The sequence below is a fragment of the Crocuta crocuta genome, unplaced genomic scaffold (genome assembly GCF_008692635.1).
Source record: "Crocuta crocuta isolate KB4526 unplaced genomic scaffold, BGI_CrCroc_1.0 scaffold111, whole genome shotgun sequence".
Lineage (NCBI taxonomy): Eukaryota > Metazoa > Chordata > Mammalia > Carnivora > Hyaenidae > Crocuta > Crocuta crocuta.
In genome coordinates, this window is record NW_027527611.1 from 4,306,255 (window position 1) to 4,321,384 (window position 15,130).

At 46.1% G+C, this 15,130-nt stretch overlaps 1 protein-coding gene across 9 annotated transcripts in view; it reads right to left on the minus strand.

Annotated features, from left to right (window-relative positions):
- The window catches only part of FBXO25 (F-box protein 25), a 72,317-nt gene extending 65,202 nt beyond the window's left edge, over positions 1–7,115 (minus strand). For all 9 annotated transcript variants that reach the window (XM_077771667.1, XM_077771661.1, XM_077771688.1 and 6 more), the window contains exon 1: positions 6,978–7,115. In XM_077771667.1, the coding sequence (XP_077627793.1) occupies positions 6,978–7,111 (134 nt within the window). In that variant the 5' untranslated portion in view covers positions 7,112–7,115. The remainder of the gene's footprint in view (positions 1–6,977) is intronic.
- Between the last annotated feature and the right edge of the window lie 8,015 nt (positions 7,116–15,130).

Below are 15,130 nucleotides of genomic sequence, written 5' to 3' on the forward strand. Positions count from 1 at the left end.
CCCTGCAGCCTGCCTGTCCCCCCCCACCCCGGCCCCCCCGGCTCCTCTCCTCCACCCAGCAGCCTCTTCCAGCTTGGCCCCCGCTGCAAGCCACAGCTGACTCTGACCCCGACTCACCCGCACCCCCACCCTGTCCAAGCTGCAGGCGTTTCTCTCGTGGGTGCTCCCGACTGGCTTCTGCTCTGCCCTGGACCCCTGCAGCCCATCCCTAACACGGTGGCCGGAAGGAGCTTGTCCCAACACCCCACGTGCTGAGAACCTCCACGTGTCCGTCCGCCTGGGCTTCTACCAGGCAGAGACCTCGGCTCTGGCCGCGGCCCCCACTGCACACATCCGGACCCCCCGCAGCCTCCCAGTCCCGGGGTCTCTGCCCCTCCTCCCCCAGGCTCTTCTCCAACGTCACCAGTGCCCACAGGGTCACCGAGCAGACCCCATCCTCCAGGGGTCCACCCTGCCTACCCCCCATTCACCACAGCCTTTCCCTCGACCTTTTTACCTCCCACCAGGGCTTCTCCCCCCTTCGGCGCCTATCAGACAGCACGAGCCACACAATTTGTTCTGCCCGTTTTCTGCCTGCTCCACTAGACCTAAAGTGCGTTCAGCCGCGTCACAGCACTGGGGACACCGAGTATGGGCTGAGGAGAGATGGCAACTCTGGGGATGTCTCTGGTGTGGCTCCCAGACGGCTCCATCCACACACTGGGGGCAGGGGTGAGGCTCCAGCTCGCTGCCCCCAGGAGCTCTACTCTAGAGGAGACACATCAGTTCCTGTCCCCGGCCCTCTGTGCAGCATCCAGCCACCAGCTCCCACCAGCCACTGTGCACATGGGGGCGAGGGGCCAGCTCACGTTCTGTCCATGATGACGCAGTCAGCAATAAAAATGTAAAGTCTCCAATTCTGCCATCATGGGTGATCTGGATGAAATTCGCGGAGATTCAGGATAGAGCCCAAGATGATGACCATAAGGCTCTGAGAACGTCTGCAGTCTTCAGGTTCCCCAGTGCCGCAGCACAGACAACAGGGGTCTGCGAGGGCCCCCCCAAAGCAGGAGCGCAGGAGCCACGGGAGGCCCTCTGAAGGGCAGGGAGTGCCAGAGTGAGTGAGGGGGCGAGCGAGCGAGTGAAGGGGTGCAGGTGAGTCCGTAATGGTCTGTGTGCTCTCTGCTGCGACCTGTCCCTCTTACGTTTCCTGGCAGCTCATGTGTCAGTTTGTTCAGGGTTAAGAATTTGCTAAGCGGGTCTATTTTTAAAAAAAGAATGGAAGTTCCCTGGGTGGCTTAGTCAGTTAAGCATCCGACTTTCGCTTAAGTCATGATCTCACAGTTCGTGGGTTCGAGCCCCGCGTCGGGCTCTGTGCTGACTGTCAGCTCAGAGCCCGGAGACTGTTTCAGAGGCTGTGACTCCCTCTCTCTCTGACCCTCCCCTGCTCATGCTGTCTCTCTCTCTCTCTCTCCTAGAAATAAATAAAACATTAAAAAAAAAAAAAAAAGAATGGAAGTTTCCGGCATTGGCAAGAGCGTTACTGACACAATGGGTCATGGCATATAAGCCACACATGGAGACGAAGAAGGACGGGGACACAGGCATCTGGCTGACGAGGAGGTCACGGAGCCCGGAAGCAGGCAGGCGATGTGTAAAGCCGGGGGGCGGTCTACACTCATGGTTCTGAACCGTGGGGCCGGGGCTCTGACAGAGAAGAGAAGGAAGTCCTAAAATGAGGGGGTCAAGCCCCGAGAGGCCAGGGTGTGTGAGAGCCACACACGGACACTAACATCATGCTGGGCACTGGGAAGACTTGGGACGGAGGAGACGGTGAGGCTTTGCAGACTCTGACATCTGGGTCAATCAGAGCAACCACGCAGCTGGTCACCCGTGTAGGACGGCACGCAAGCCACGGACGACCTCCACTCTCATTTTATAGGCTTTAGGACTGTAGGACTTCTGTGGCTTTATAACTGACAAAAAATGCAACATTAAAACAAAGTCAGAGATAGACATTTACAGCCCATGCAAAATCCTTACTCAAGAGAGGAGTAACGAGTTCTGCCTGAAACACTGAGTGCGGAGTCTGACACTGGGGCTCAGCCGCTAAGTCACAGAGTTCTCCTTCCTGCCACTGAAGGAAAATCGAAGGCGGCCATAACCACAAGGACACTAAGGGGAAAACGCCAAATGACAGCACACGGATTTACTCTAACCAAGGGGCCTGGGAACTCTCCTCACCCAGGTCCTATGGCCTCGGGTGCTCGGTTCTTCAAGGGCCAGAGGACTCCTGAATTCTCCCTCCATTGTCGTGATCAGAGACCCGCTCTGCATTTTCATAGGGGAACCAAAAATACGTCCTCTTTCCTTTTCCCCTGGGGGGAGGGGGGCAGGGATCCACAACTGAACTGATATCTTCAGTTATCTTGGGAAATAGGAGAGTTGACAATACTTTCTGTGAAGCCCCAGACTTACGATGCCCACCACTGCTATGCCCACTGAGAACCAAATGACCAAAATAAACCTTAAGTTATTGAAACTGGGATTTGAAACAAGATTTAATGAGATGCCAATAAAAATAATGCAAGAGCCTAAGTGTCCATCAGCTGACGAATGGATCAAGAAGATGTGGTTTATCTATACGATGGAATANAAATAAATAAAAAGTTAAAAAAATAAAGATAGGGAACAAACTGAGGGTTAATGGGTGGGGGGTGGGCTAGATGGGTAATGTGTACTAAGGAGGGCCATTGTTCTGATGAACACTGGGTGTTGTAAATCACTGAAATCTCCTCCTGAAACCAATATTGTACTGTATGTTAAATAACTAGAATTTAAATAAACATTTAAAAAGAAAAAAATGATAATAAAAAAATAATGCAACAAAAAGGTTTAATACGCTAAATGCAAAGGGAGGAAACACTAAAAACGTCACTGTTAAGGCAGAGCTAAGCCCCATGGAGCTGGCCGCCCCCCCATTTCAGGTTCACAGGAGCACTGCCCTCCATGCCGCCTCAGGCCTGAGCTACTTAGCACAGCACAATCTCATGGGAAAGACTGCCAATTCTGAAAGACAGAGCACCCAGACACTCCTCTGCAATACGTCCCTTTGCAAAAATCATACAAGATCTGTCATCAAATGTCACACTGAGTAGCAACAACACCTTGATGGAGGGACCGAGCCAGATGAGGACTCAGTATGGTTCTTCCCAAGCCAAACCCTCACGGTGTATCGGGTGGCTGCTCCCCTTTCTCCTCATGCAGTCTGTTGCCTACTGTCTTGCTGACTGGGGCCCTCCCCCCGCCATCCGACTACATGGACGCTGCCCTGGGCACATGCTCATCCTCCCTCCCCTAGAATCCCGAACTGGGCATCCCCTGGTCGCTGTGTGGCCCACTCACCCACCCTCCTGTGTATCCACAGGGGAGCGAACAAACCTCTCCGGAAGGGCGCACATATCAAACTGTGCTCCGCAGCGCAAGCCTGCACACTCTACACACCTTTTAAAGGAGAGAGAAGCATGCAAAATAGGGGTGAATATCGCTCCATCATCATTAACCTCCACAGTATCATGAATGTTGCTTGAAAAAGCAGCTTAATCAGGATTCAAAGTATGAACGGGTCAGCCCTGCCTGAATTAACCCTGTTGAACCGTCTAATTTCTTACTTATTTGCTCCACTCTTAATCCTAAAGTGAGGCAAAAAGAGAGCAAAGGGATATTTAAATGTCTTGTATTTTCATGCCCATTACAAACATTTTACACCACTGGTGAGAATCTTCACTGCCTAAGTGACTTTTACTAGCTTTAGAAAGCCTACCTTCAACCAAAGAATTGGGCATGCTGTTTCTCACAGACATTCAGAGGAAGAGGTCATTTTACTCAGTGATTTGAAATGGTGGTTACATATGGTTTTATTTTCTGCATCAAATTGTAGTTCAAAGCTAGATCACTTTTTCTTCCAGGGTAAGAAAAATATCAGACATTGGCTGTAGTTCTGGGTCATCTGTGGCCTCTCCCCACAGGTTAGGAGATGCATTTTTGGGGAAATGGGCAAGAGGAGAACAACAAAGAAAAAAGGTAGAGTGGGAACAAGACAACGGGATGGTGTAAAGAACGGACAGTTAACTCATTCCCCCTTCACTTCACCCAACGAACAGAGGAGCCTCGATAAGCTCAGCTGGACAGGTTTTGAAGGCGCAGAGAACCTTGGGTCAGCAAGGCTTACCAAAGGGTTTCAAATGGTTTCAAAGGGTTTTTAAATGAAGTCTGAATGGGAGTGGGTGAGGGGAGAGTTTATGGGGAAGAGGGTGAGGGGGACAGGTGGATATGGAGTTTATCATGCAAAGAAGACATGGCTTGAGTGTATTTTCACTAACTCTGTGTGTATACAGAAAAAATTTAATTCTTAGACACACAAAATGCATGGGAACATGTGGGGAAAAATACATGAGGAAGAAAACTCAGACTCCTGCAAATTCCCTAGGGCAGAAGTAGCATCATATTTCACACCGTATAGCTTTTTAAGTCTGACATTTCCCAGCCTCTTTACCCATCCTGAACTGGTGACTTCTGGAGTCCCCACATTTAACAGTAGGTCATGAGGAGTCCTTGTAGACGTCAACCATTTCCACATGTATGCAACCAACTTTATATTTAAATAATTTGCTATGAAAAGCAGAAGACAAAAAATAACTTTGAAAATTCACAGCTGTGACATTATCTAATACTGACAGCATGTAGAATTACGAATCTTACACAGAATTTACAGCCATCAATATAAAATAAAATTCAGAATGGCAGAGAATACCACAATATAGGTTTAATAAGTACTACATGTTATCTTTACTATAATCTCAAAGATATACTATAATTTGAATATAATCAAATACTGCAAAACAGTCTCTAATCTAAAGCACTAAATTTGTGTTAGAAAATCAGACAGCCTGAAGTAAAAATAGACTATTGGGACTATATCAAAATGAAAAGCTTCTCCACAGCAAAGGAAAAAATCAGCAAAACTAAAAGACAACATACAGAATAGGAAAAGATATTTGCAAATGACATGCCTGATAAAGGCTTAGTATCCAAAACACATAAAGAACTTATTCAACTCAATACCCCTTCAAAAAAAAAAAAAAAAAAAAAAACAATTAAAAAATGGGCAGAAGACATGAACAGATATTTTTCCAAAGAAGTCATCCAGATGCCAAAAAACACATGAAAAGATGCTCAACATCACTCATCATCAGGGAAATGCAAATCAGAACCACACTGAGATACCATCTCACACCTGTCAGAAGAGCTCACAATCAATGGCACCACAAACAACACGTGCTGGTGGAGAAAGGGAACCCTCCTGTCCTGTTGGTGGGAATGCAAACTGGTGCAGCCACTCTGGAAAATAGGATGGAGGTTCCTCAAAAAGTTAAAAATAGAACTACCCTACAGCCCAGCAATTGCTCTACTACGTATTTACCCAAAAGATATAAAAGCACTAATTCAAAGGGATACATGCATCCCTATGTTTATTGCAGCATTAGTCACAGTAGCCAAGATATGGAAGCAGCCCAAGTGTCCACTGACCAATGAATGGATAAAGAAGTGGTGCAGACACAACGGAATAGCACTCAGCCATAAAAAGAATGAAATCTTGCCATTTGCAACGACGTGAATAGAGGTAGAGTCCTTGATTCTGACTGAAATCAGTCAGAAAAAGACAAATACCAAATGACTTCACTCACACGTGGAATTTAATAAAGAAAAATGAGCAAAGGGGAAAAAAAAAAGAAAGTGGCAAAGCTGAGAAACAGACTCTTAACTATAAAGAACAAGCTTATGGTCCCCAGAGAGGAAGCAGGTGGGGCAATGGGTGAAGTAAGGGATAGGGATTAAAGAGTACATTTATATCATGAAACAAATAATAAATAAAATGATTTCTTAAAAATGAAAATCAGATTTCCTGCCTGTTAAAAACACAGAGTTTTTTATGCAAATGCCAAATTAAAATATACAGTAAAATTGAGACGCCTGGGTGACTGAGTCGGTCGAGTGTCCGACTTCAGCTCAGGTCATGATCTCATGGTTCATGGGTTCAAGCCTGGCATCAGGCTCTGTGCTAACAGCTCAGAGACCGGAGCCTGCTTCAGATTCTGTGTCTCTCGCTTTCTGCCCCTCCCTCCCTCTCTCTCTCTCTCTCCCTGCCCCTCTCTCTCTCCCTGCCCCTATCTCTTTCACTCTCTCTCTCTCCCTCAAAAATCAACATTAAAAAAAAGTTTTTAATATGTACAGAAAAACCAATTCCTAGACCCATAACACCTTGAAGGAAGAGGCCCAGAGATCTTCCTAATCCTTTGAATGTTCTAGTATCACTCGTGGTGGAGACTGCCAGTTACCATCCACACTTCGGGGTTTACGCCATCTCTGATGTTGACCTGGACACATATCAGAGAGGCCATGCCCCCGAGCTCCCACACACCTGGCGCTCCAGCCAAGGAGGTGGAGCAAATGTGACACCTGTGTCCTGCTCGTCTCCCGCCCTGCTGACTGGAGAGCAGGTGCCGTGGGCCACACACCCTCTTTGCTGTGCAATGCGACAGCCGAGCAGCAGCACAGAATGCCCTTCCCTCCCCGAGCAAGGTCACTACACCCACTCAGGATTTCCAGAGAGAGGAGCAGACTTCCGTCTCGTGCAAGCTGCAATCACCAGGCGTCTCGGATTCGTGCTGCCAAGACTGAATCTCCACTTCCTGAGCTCCTCAGCTACAACGTGGGGTCGACAGTGATCCCTTTTCTCCGATTACTGTAAAGGCTACCCGTTCACACAGAAGAGAGCAGCACCTGTGGGGGGCGCTCCACAGTCTACCGTGTCTTCACATCGGCCATGTGTCTGGGCAAACTCAGCCAAATCACACGTTACAGGGCTTTGCTGGGACTTCAAAAATAGAAACCATCAACGTTAGGCAGGCAGATGGCGTGGTCCCGCTAGAACTTACATGCTGTGACTCACGTTGCACTGGTTGTTCTCTCTCTCGAGTTCCCGACTCCAGGATTCACATCTCTTCCAACCATCTTCTGTTTTAATCCAGCTCCATCCAGGAGATCTCCAGTCCTGGCCCAAAAACGGCATAGTTCTCCTGTAAGAGAATTTATGTTAAAAAGGTGTCTCTAATTAGCAAGTTTCCTTTCATTCAGAACATTTTTCTTCAGGTTTATTTTTGAGAGAGAGTGCGCACGCGCACAAATGGGGGAGGGACAGCAAGAAAGGGAGACACAGAATCCAAAGCAGGCTCCGGGCTGTGACCTGTCAGCACAGAGCCCCACGTGGGCCTCAAACCCACAAACTGTAAGATCATGACCTGATGCTGAAGTCAGATGCTCAACAGACTGAGCCATCCTGGCGCCCCTCATTTTTATTTAATGTTTGTTTGTTTTGAAAGAGTGGAGGGGAGGGACAGAGCGAGGAAGGGAAAGAGGGAATTCCAAGCAGGCTTTGCGCGGCACAACGCGGGGCTTGATCTCACAAATCAAACTGTGAGATTATGACCGGAGTTGATATTAAGAGTCAGGATGCTTAACCGAGTCACCCAGGTGCCCTGAGAACATTTACTAATTTTAAAGAATAAGGTTCTTAATATTCAAATGTCTGCATATGCCTTAAATGCTGGCTAGACACTGGCGATAAGGTGATAAGATGACACGGCACCTCAGTTGTACCAAAATGATAAGAAGGGATACGTACGGGTGGATGTGCTAACCCAACACTGCAGATGTCAGGAAAGATTTACCAGAGGGGGCATCTCAGCTGGGACCTAGAAACACGCAGGAGTCCAGGAAGGAGGGAGAACAGGGAGTAATACGGCGAACCGCCAAACCTGTCTCCACCAGAAACCAGAAGCAACACAACACGAGACACATCTGTGTTCAGCGCCACATGTGCGTCGGTCTGGCTGCAGCTCACAGGAGAGCGAGTGTAGGCGCAGTGAGAAGGGAGACTGGAGCAGTGACCAAGTCGGGGGCTGGACTTTGCTGCAAGGGCAGCGAGCGGCCAAGAAAGGAACTTCCGCAGGCACATGATTCGATCAGATTCAAGTGTCACAAAACCCTCAGGGTCCCACTGTGAGGATGGAAGCTGGGGCTGGCAGGCACCGGCAGACACGTGGTGGGAAGAGTTAGGACTGGCAGCTACAGAATAGAAGGCATTAGGAGATGCAAGGGGATGGCCGCAGAAGGAACCGATTCCAAAAGCACTTAGGAGGCGGGGTCAGCAGTGACCAAGGCCTGGCTTCCTCCCTGTTGTCTCTCTTGCTGTCTGACTCTAAGGGAACCAGCTGGCACATTCTCAGCTATGCCAGGGAGAGGCCCGTGGGGCACAGAGCAATGCCAGGCTGCCTGCACATGTGAGGGGAAGTCAGAGAGCCAGGTTTCAGTTTGTTGAATCTGGCTCTGAGATCAGGAATAAAGAAGGAACAGATGTTAATTTTAGTTTTGGACAGGCCTGTCAGATTTGCTGAGTCCGTGGTGACAGGAAGGAACTATACTGGAATCCACATATAAGGACCCAGGTATAGAAATTATGACCTTCAAGGCGTCTGGAGGACTCAGTCAAGTTAAGTGACTCAGGTCATGATTCCATGGGTTGTGAGTTTGAGCCCTGCATCAGGCTCTGCACAGACAGCATGGAGCCTGCTTGGGATTCTCTCTCTCTCCTTCTCTCTCTCTGACCCCCCCTCCCCTGCTGGCTCTCTCAAAATAAATGAGTAACTTAAAAAATTATGACCTTAAAAATCATGACACAGATACTACTATTTTCATAAAGTTTACAATTTGGTGAAAGCAAGACCTCAAATACTAGCTCTTCCATTGCCTGGACTTGCCTTCCTCTGGCTCAGTGTTTCTCTATCCTTGCTGTGCGTTAACATTAGAGTCTTGGAAGCTTTTAGAAAATACAAGTGCTTGGTTTCTCTCCAGACAACTAAATATGAATATTTGTGGGCAACGGGTAAGAGCACTTTTTTTTTTTTTTTTTAACAATGCTGGGGAGCTCAATAAGCATTGAATGAATGGATGCATATACAGATCCACTGCTCAGAAGAGAGAATGAGGCTGGAGAACACAAGAGGAATATCGTCGGCATTCAGGTAGTAATCAAAGCCACGGGAATGATACCACCACAGAGAGTAATAGTGGGAAAAGACTAGAACCAAGGAAAAAACTCTAAGGGACAAGCAGACATTTAAGAGACAAGCAGATAAAGCTGAGCCAAGAAAGGAAACTGAAAGGAAGAGCCTAAGAGGTAGGGGAAGGGAGCAGGAAGTCAGGAGAAGAATGTATTTTAAATGATTGGCAGAGAGGAAAACATTATTCACAAGCTAGTATTGTAAAAATTGAAAAGTGTATACTGAATGCAACTACAAAAAGATAACGGCTATCTCAACCAAAAGTAGTTTCAATAGAATAATGTGTTATATTAACTCATGTCCAAAGCAAACTTGAAGCATTTCTCTAACGGACAGTATTTCTAGCACAGAGTATGTGAATGATGAAAGGTTTCTGATATAATCTCCTAACTATATCATATCTAACAAAAACCAGGATACTAGATAGATCTTCATACTGGCTTAGAAGAGACCAAAAAAAAAAGGTACAAAGAAGTTCCAGGTCTTCAGCAACATTGCTGGGTCAATTCTACATGCTCACTTCCCTAACCAGCGTATGAAATGTTACAATGAACCCCTCGTCTTCCTGTATACCAGCAGGATCACAAAACCCTGCTCAACCCGGTTTCCACCAAGAACACATCTTTTATAGTCACATGTTCATTCACTTAAATTCTTACTTTAGAAGGCACTTAAATATCCCTATTTGAATACCAGCACTATTCTGATAAGCATCATCTTGCAGACTTGTTTCAAGCTACCAATCACCCTAAAATGCAACAGCTACCACTCATGTCTAGTCAACTCAGTTAACTAGAATTGTCTCCAACAGTATGCAATGATTTCCTAAATTTTCATACAGCTTCAGATGCAGTCCAGAGAACACTCCTACTTGAGGAGGCAAGTGCACAGCGTGACAGAGCAGATGCTCTGAAACAGCAGGTGAGTCTCATCAAACACACACGAGGCACAATGGGCATGAGGACCGTCTCTGAGATCTCTCGTCATAGGTCGTGGATTCAGAAAAATCTGTATTTCAAAAAAGTGGCAACCATGCAGAATACTGCTGAACCAAATATAGGGATGCCTGGGTGGCTCTGTCAGCTCAGGTCACGATCTCACAGTTCATGAGTTCAAGCCCCATACCAGGCTCTGAGCTCTCCTCTCAGCATGGAGCCTGGTTCAGATCCTCTGTCCCCCACCCCCTCTCTGCCCTTAACCCACTCTTCCTCTTAAAAATAAATAATTAAAAAATAAATGGGGGTGCCTGGGTCCTGCTTCAGATTCTGTGTCTCCCTCGGTCTCCCCCCCCATGCTCTGTCTCTGTCTCAAAAATAAACCTTTAAAAAAAAAGGACCAAATATAGATTACTTCAATGTCAAACATTTAAACACAGACCAAATGTGTTATTATGCTATGTACCCCTTCCCTAAAGGTGTACTATCTAGTTGAAGATCTAAAAAAGACAACATGGGGCATGTGGGTGGTTCAGTCAGTTGAGCATCCCACTTCTGTTCAGGTCATGATCTCATGGTTCATGGGTTCAAGCCCCGCATTGGGCTCTGTGCTGACAGCTCAAAGCCTGGACCCTGCTTCAAATACTGTGTCTCCCTCTCTCTCTGCCTCTCTTTCTGAAAAACAAACAAAAAATAAAAAAAACAATACAAATGAGAAAACACACAAATAATGTATGTAAATATATTTTAAAAACATAAAAATTGTGTATGTACATACTGAGTGAGAGAGTAACTAAAATTCAGAGTAAAAAACAAGCTATCTAGGACCTTGGAAGAAAAACTAGGACATGATCTTGCCCTTAAAGCCCATGGTTAGATCTTGGGGCGCCTGGATGGCTCAGTCAATTGAGCATCCAATTTCGGCTTAGGTCATGATCTCAGGGTTCATGGGTTCGAGCCCCGTGTCAGGCTCTGTGCTGACAGCTCAGAGCCTGGAATCTGCTTCAGATCCTGTATCTCCCTCTCTCTCTGACCCTCCCCTGCTCATGCTGTCTCTCAAAAACAAATAAAACATTTTTTTAAAAAGCCCATGGTTAGATCTTAAGTGGAGAGACATGGGGAAAATACCAATCACAGAAATGGTGGGCAAAGAAAACCAAAGCTGGGAATACATCTAACACCTTTAAGAATAAGGAACAGAACAGGCTGGCTGAAACAGAAATCTTTGGGAAGGTTGGTAGTCAGGGTGGAGAGGTGACCAGAAGCCTTGAATATCAACGGTGTTTCAACTTTATTCTCCAAATAAAAGTTTTCAGGCAACATGAGGATGCAAGCCCTGCTGTTCTGATCACCTGCCTAAGGTCTGTGGGGAAGATGGAATGGATGGAGGCAGAAAGCACAACTAATCAGGCGAGAGAAAGTTCTGCCGACTCCTCCGCTAACAAATTTTCTGAAACGCTGATGACGCACCAACGCTGTACTTGTCTATTTAGGCACTGTGCCCACTCACCACTTAACGCATTTCTATTCAGGCCTCAAAAGCAACTTCCATGACATTTAACCAAAGTTTTCACTATAGAGTCAGCTTGGTGTTTCAAGTAAGATAATCAACGCTTTTGCAACTACCGTTGTGAGCAATGAATGGTTAGCCTGAATATTTCACATGTAGGTGTTTGTACTCATAGGGGTTGGAAGGAATGAAATGCAGCTACATGGACCATAGAAATTTTAAAAAAGTACATTTCTGGGATATTTGGGTGGCTCAGTCGGTTAAGCGTCACACTTTGGCTCACATCATGATCTCACAGTTCATGAGTTCAAGCCACACATAGGGCTAACTGCCAACAGTGCAGAGCCTGCTTCAGATTCTCTGTCTGTCTCTCTCCCTCTCTCTCTGTCCCTCCTCTACTTGTGCTCTCTCAAAAATAAATAAAACATTTTTTAAAAATAGTACATTTCCAAGGTTTTTATTTTCAAAACAGAGAAAAAGATTTGTTTTGCTGTAGATATGAGGATTACAGAGATGTGACATATTATGTTCTTTGGGCCATAATGAAGCTTCATTTTTTTAAAAAAATTGTTAATGTTTTATTTATTTCTGAGAGAGAGAAAGACAGCGTGAGCAGGGGAGGGTCAGAAAGAGAGGGAGACACAGAATCTGAAACAGGCTCTAGGCTCTGAGCTAGCTGTCAGCTCAGAGCCCAATGCAGGGCTCAAACCCACGAACCGTGAGATCATAACCTGAGCCAAAGTCAGATGCTTAACTGACTGAGCCACCCAGGTGCCCCATGAAGCTTTGTTTTAAAGTGTAATCCTATAGGGGCGCCTGGGTGGCTCAGTCGGTTAAGCGTCCAACTTTCACTTAAGTCATGATCTCACGGTTCGTGGGTTTGAGCCCTGCATTGGGCTCTGAGCTGACAGCTAGCTCAGGGCCTGGAGCCTGTTTCAGTCTGTGACTCCCTCTCTCTCTGACCCTCCCCTGCTCACGCTGTCTCTCTCTCTCTCTCCTAGAAATAAATTTTTAAAATTAAAAAAAATAAAGTGTAATCCTATACAGTTTATGAACTAAAGCAGACTCTTAAAGAAGATTTATTACAAACAACAACAAAAAGCCATCAGGAAAAGCAAGAAGCAAAACGACAAGGTGCAGTGTGAAAGGCCTGGGATCCAATTTTCAAAGATACTCCCAATCTGAGGCATCTAAATTTGCAGATCAGAAATACTACTAAACTTCTGGAATGATGAACAACCCATCACTTTTTAATGGAAATATATTTATCTGTTTTGCTAAAGACCTGAATTGCTACACCTTAATAAATTTTAATTAAAATCACATTTGCTTTGAAAAATTTCAAACACAAAATTAAAAGCAAAACTTACTCCTGAAAACTATGAGGCACATAAGAGCAGCTACTCAGAGGCGGCTACTCTGTTGTGAACTAGCTGGTACAATGTGCAATTTTGTCAGAGAGCACAGGGGCTAAACTCTCACAAATCTTCCCTTCATCCCTGTTTCACACGGCAGGAAATGGGGGTGGAGACTCCCAACACGGGAGGCAGAACTAACCCAGAAAGGTCTTCCTCCAAGCATTTTCCTCTTCTTAACTAAGGATAAAACAGCAAGTGTGTGTTAGAGCTCAGTATGGGTTAGGCACTCCTCTGAACAATTTACCTGTATTATCTCAGTTAGCCCTCACACTGCCCTAAAAGATAGAAAATGTTACCATCCCCCTTTTTACAGGCTTAATTCTCCATTTTACAGATGAAGAAACTAAGGCACAACACCTGGTGGAGCTGAGAGTTACAGTCCTAGAGTTTCATTCCAGGGTCCAGGCTCTATACCTGCACTTTTATACCAGCAACTCATGAGCACCATGTGAAAACAAAGGTCATAAAACTGTGGTGTTTTGGGGCGCCTGGGTGGCTTAGTCGGTTAAGCGTCCGACTTTCGCTTAGGTCATGATCTCGCGGTTCGTGGGTTCGAGCCCCGCGTCGGCCTCTGTGCTGACTGCCAGCTCAGAGCCTGGAGCCTATTTCGGAGTCTGTATCTCCCTCTCTCTCTGACCCTCCCCTGCTCACGCTCTCTCCCTCTCTCTCTCTCTCTCCTAGAAATAAAAATATTTTTAAAAAAACTTGTTTTTTTTTAATGTTACCTTGTATTCCATACATCGCCAGATACGATCTAAACTAATGATTGTTCTAAGTATAAAAACACTCAGGAAAACATACCAGCCTTGTAAAAGGCTACATGTATTTAGCAGTTTGTCTTAAGTTAGATGAAAAGAAAGTGGAGTAACCAGATCGCACAGCCCTTATTAAAGTTCATCCTCCAGACAGTGAAAGCAGGTAAGTGCAGAGCTCAAGGTAATGCTACACATACTACACCCAGATAAGAAAATCACAACATAGGGGCGCCTGAGTGGCTCAGTCGGTTAAGCTCCGATTTCAGCTCAGGTCATGATCTTGCAGTGGGTTAGAGCTCCGTGTTGGGCTCTGTCCTGACAGCTCAGAGCCTGGAGCCTCCTTTAGATTCTGTCTCCCCCCTCTCTGCCCCTCCCATGCTCATGCTCTGTCTCTCAATAATAAATGAAAACGTTTAAAAATTTTTTAAAGAAAATCACAACATAGATAATAGCAAGGCAGTTTCACATTAAAGAAAAATAGCTTGAATGTGAAATAGCATGGCAAATGAGTTTTTCTTCCCCTTATTTTTTTTTTTAATGTTTTATTTATTTCTAGGAGAGAGAGACAGCGTGAGCAGGGGAGGGTCAGAGAGAGAGGGAGTGACAGACTCTGAAACAGGCTCCAGGCTCTGAGCTGGCAGTCAGCACAGAGCCCGACGCGGGGCTCGAACCCACGAACCGCGAGATCATGACCTGAGCCGAAGTCGGACGCTTAACCACCTGGGCCCCCCAGGCGCCCCTCTTCCCCTTATTTCTTATGTTTTAACATAAATTTTGAGAAAACTTTCATTGTTCCGCAACAAGACTAGTCCTCAATTTCACAAGCACTTGATCTCTTTCACTACTTTCTTATCCTTACAAAATTTCCAAATAATTTAGGGTCAAACATGAATATGGCTTATAAGCATTGAAGAACTTGATCCCAAAAGCACATCAAGAGATGGTGAACCGAGGGAGGAGAATCAGAAACGGGATTTACTGTAAGGAGGCCTGAGAGTATCAGAAATGCTTTCAAGAAACAGATGAGGAAATAAAGAGGGAAACTGAAAAGGAAGAGGAGTATGAATTCTTAGCAATGAATGCGAAAACGCGCCTTCTGCTTAGGGCTGGAGGTTACGGATTTGGAAGATGCCAGAAAAGAGGGTTTCCAGAGAAAAGAAGGGATTCTTTAGATGCGTGAGTTTTCAGAGTGAGTCTGAAGAGGCCCACGGAGAGTAGTGGGATCCAGCGGGAAGGGTCAAAACGGAGTTCACAGTGAAGAGGATGCCAAGCCAAGGCGTCAGCCGAGAGCGCAGGCAGGCAGGGGAGCAGGCCAGAGCCGAGGAGGAGCGGGCGGGGGCGGGCGGGGGCG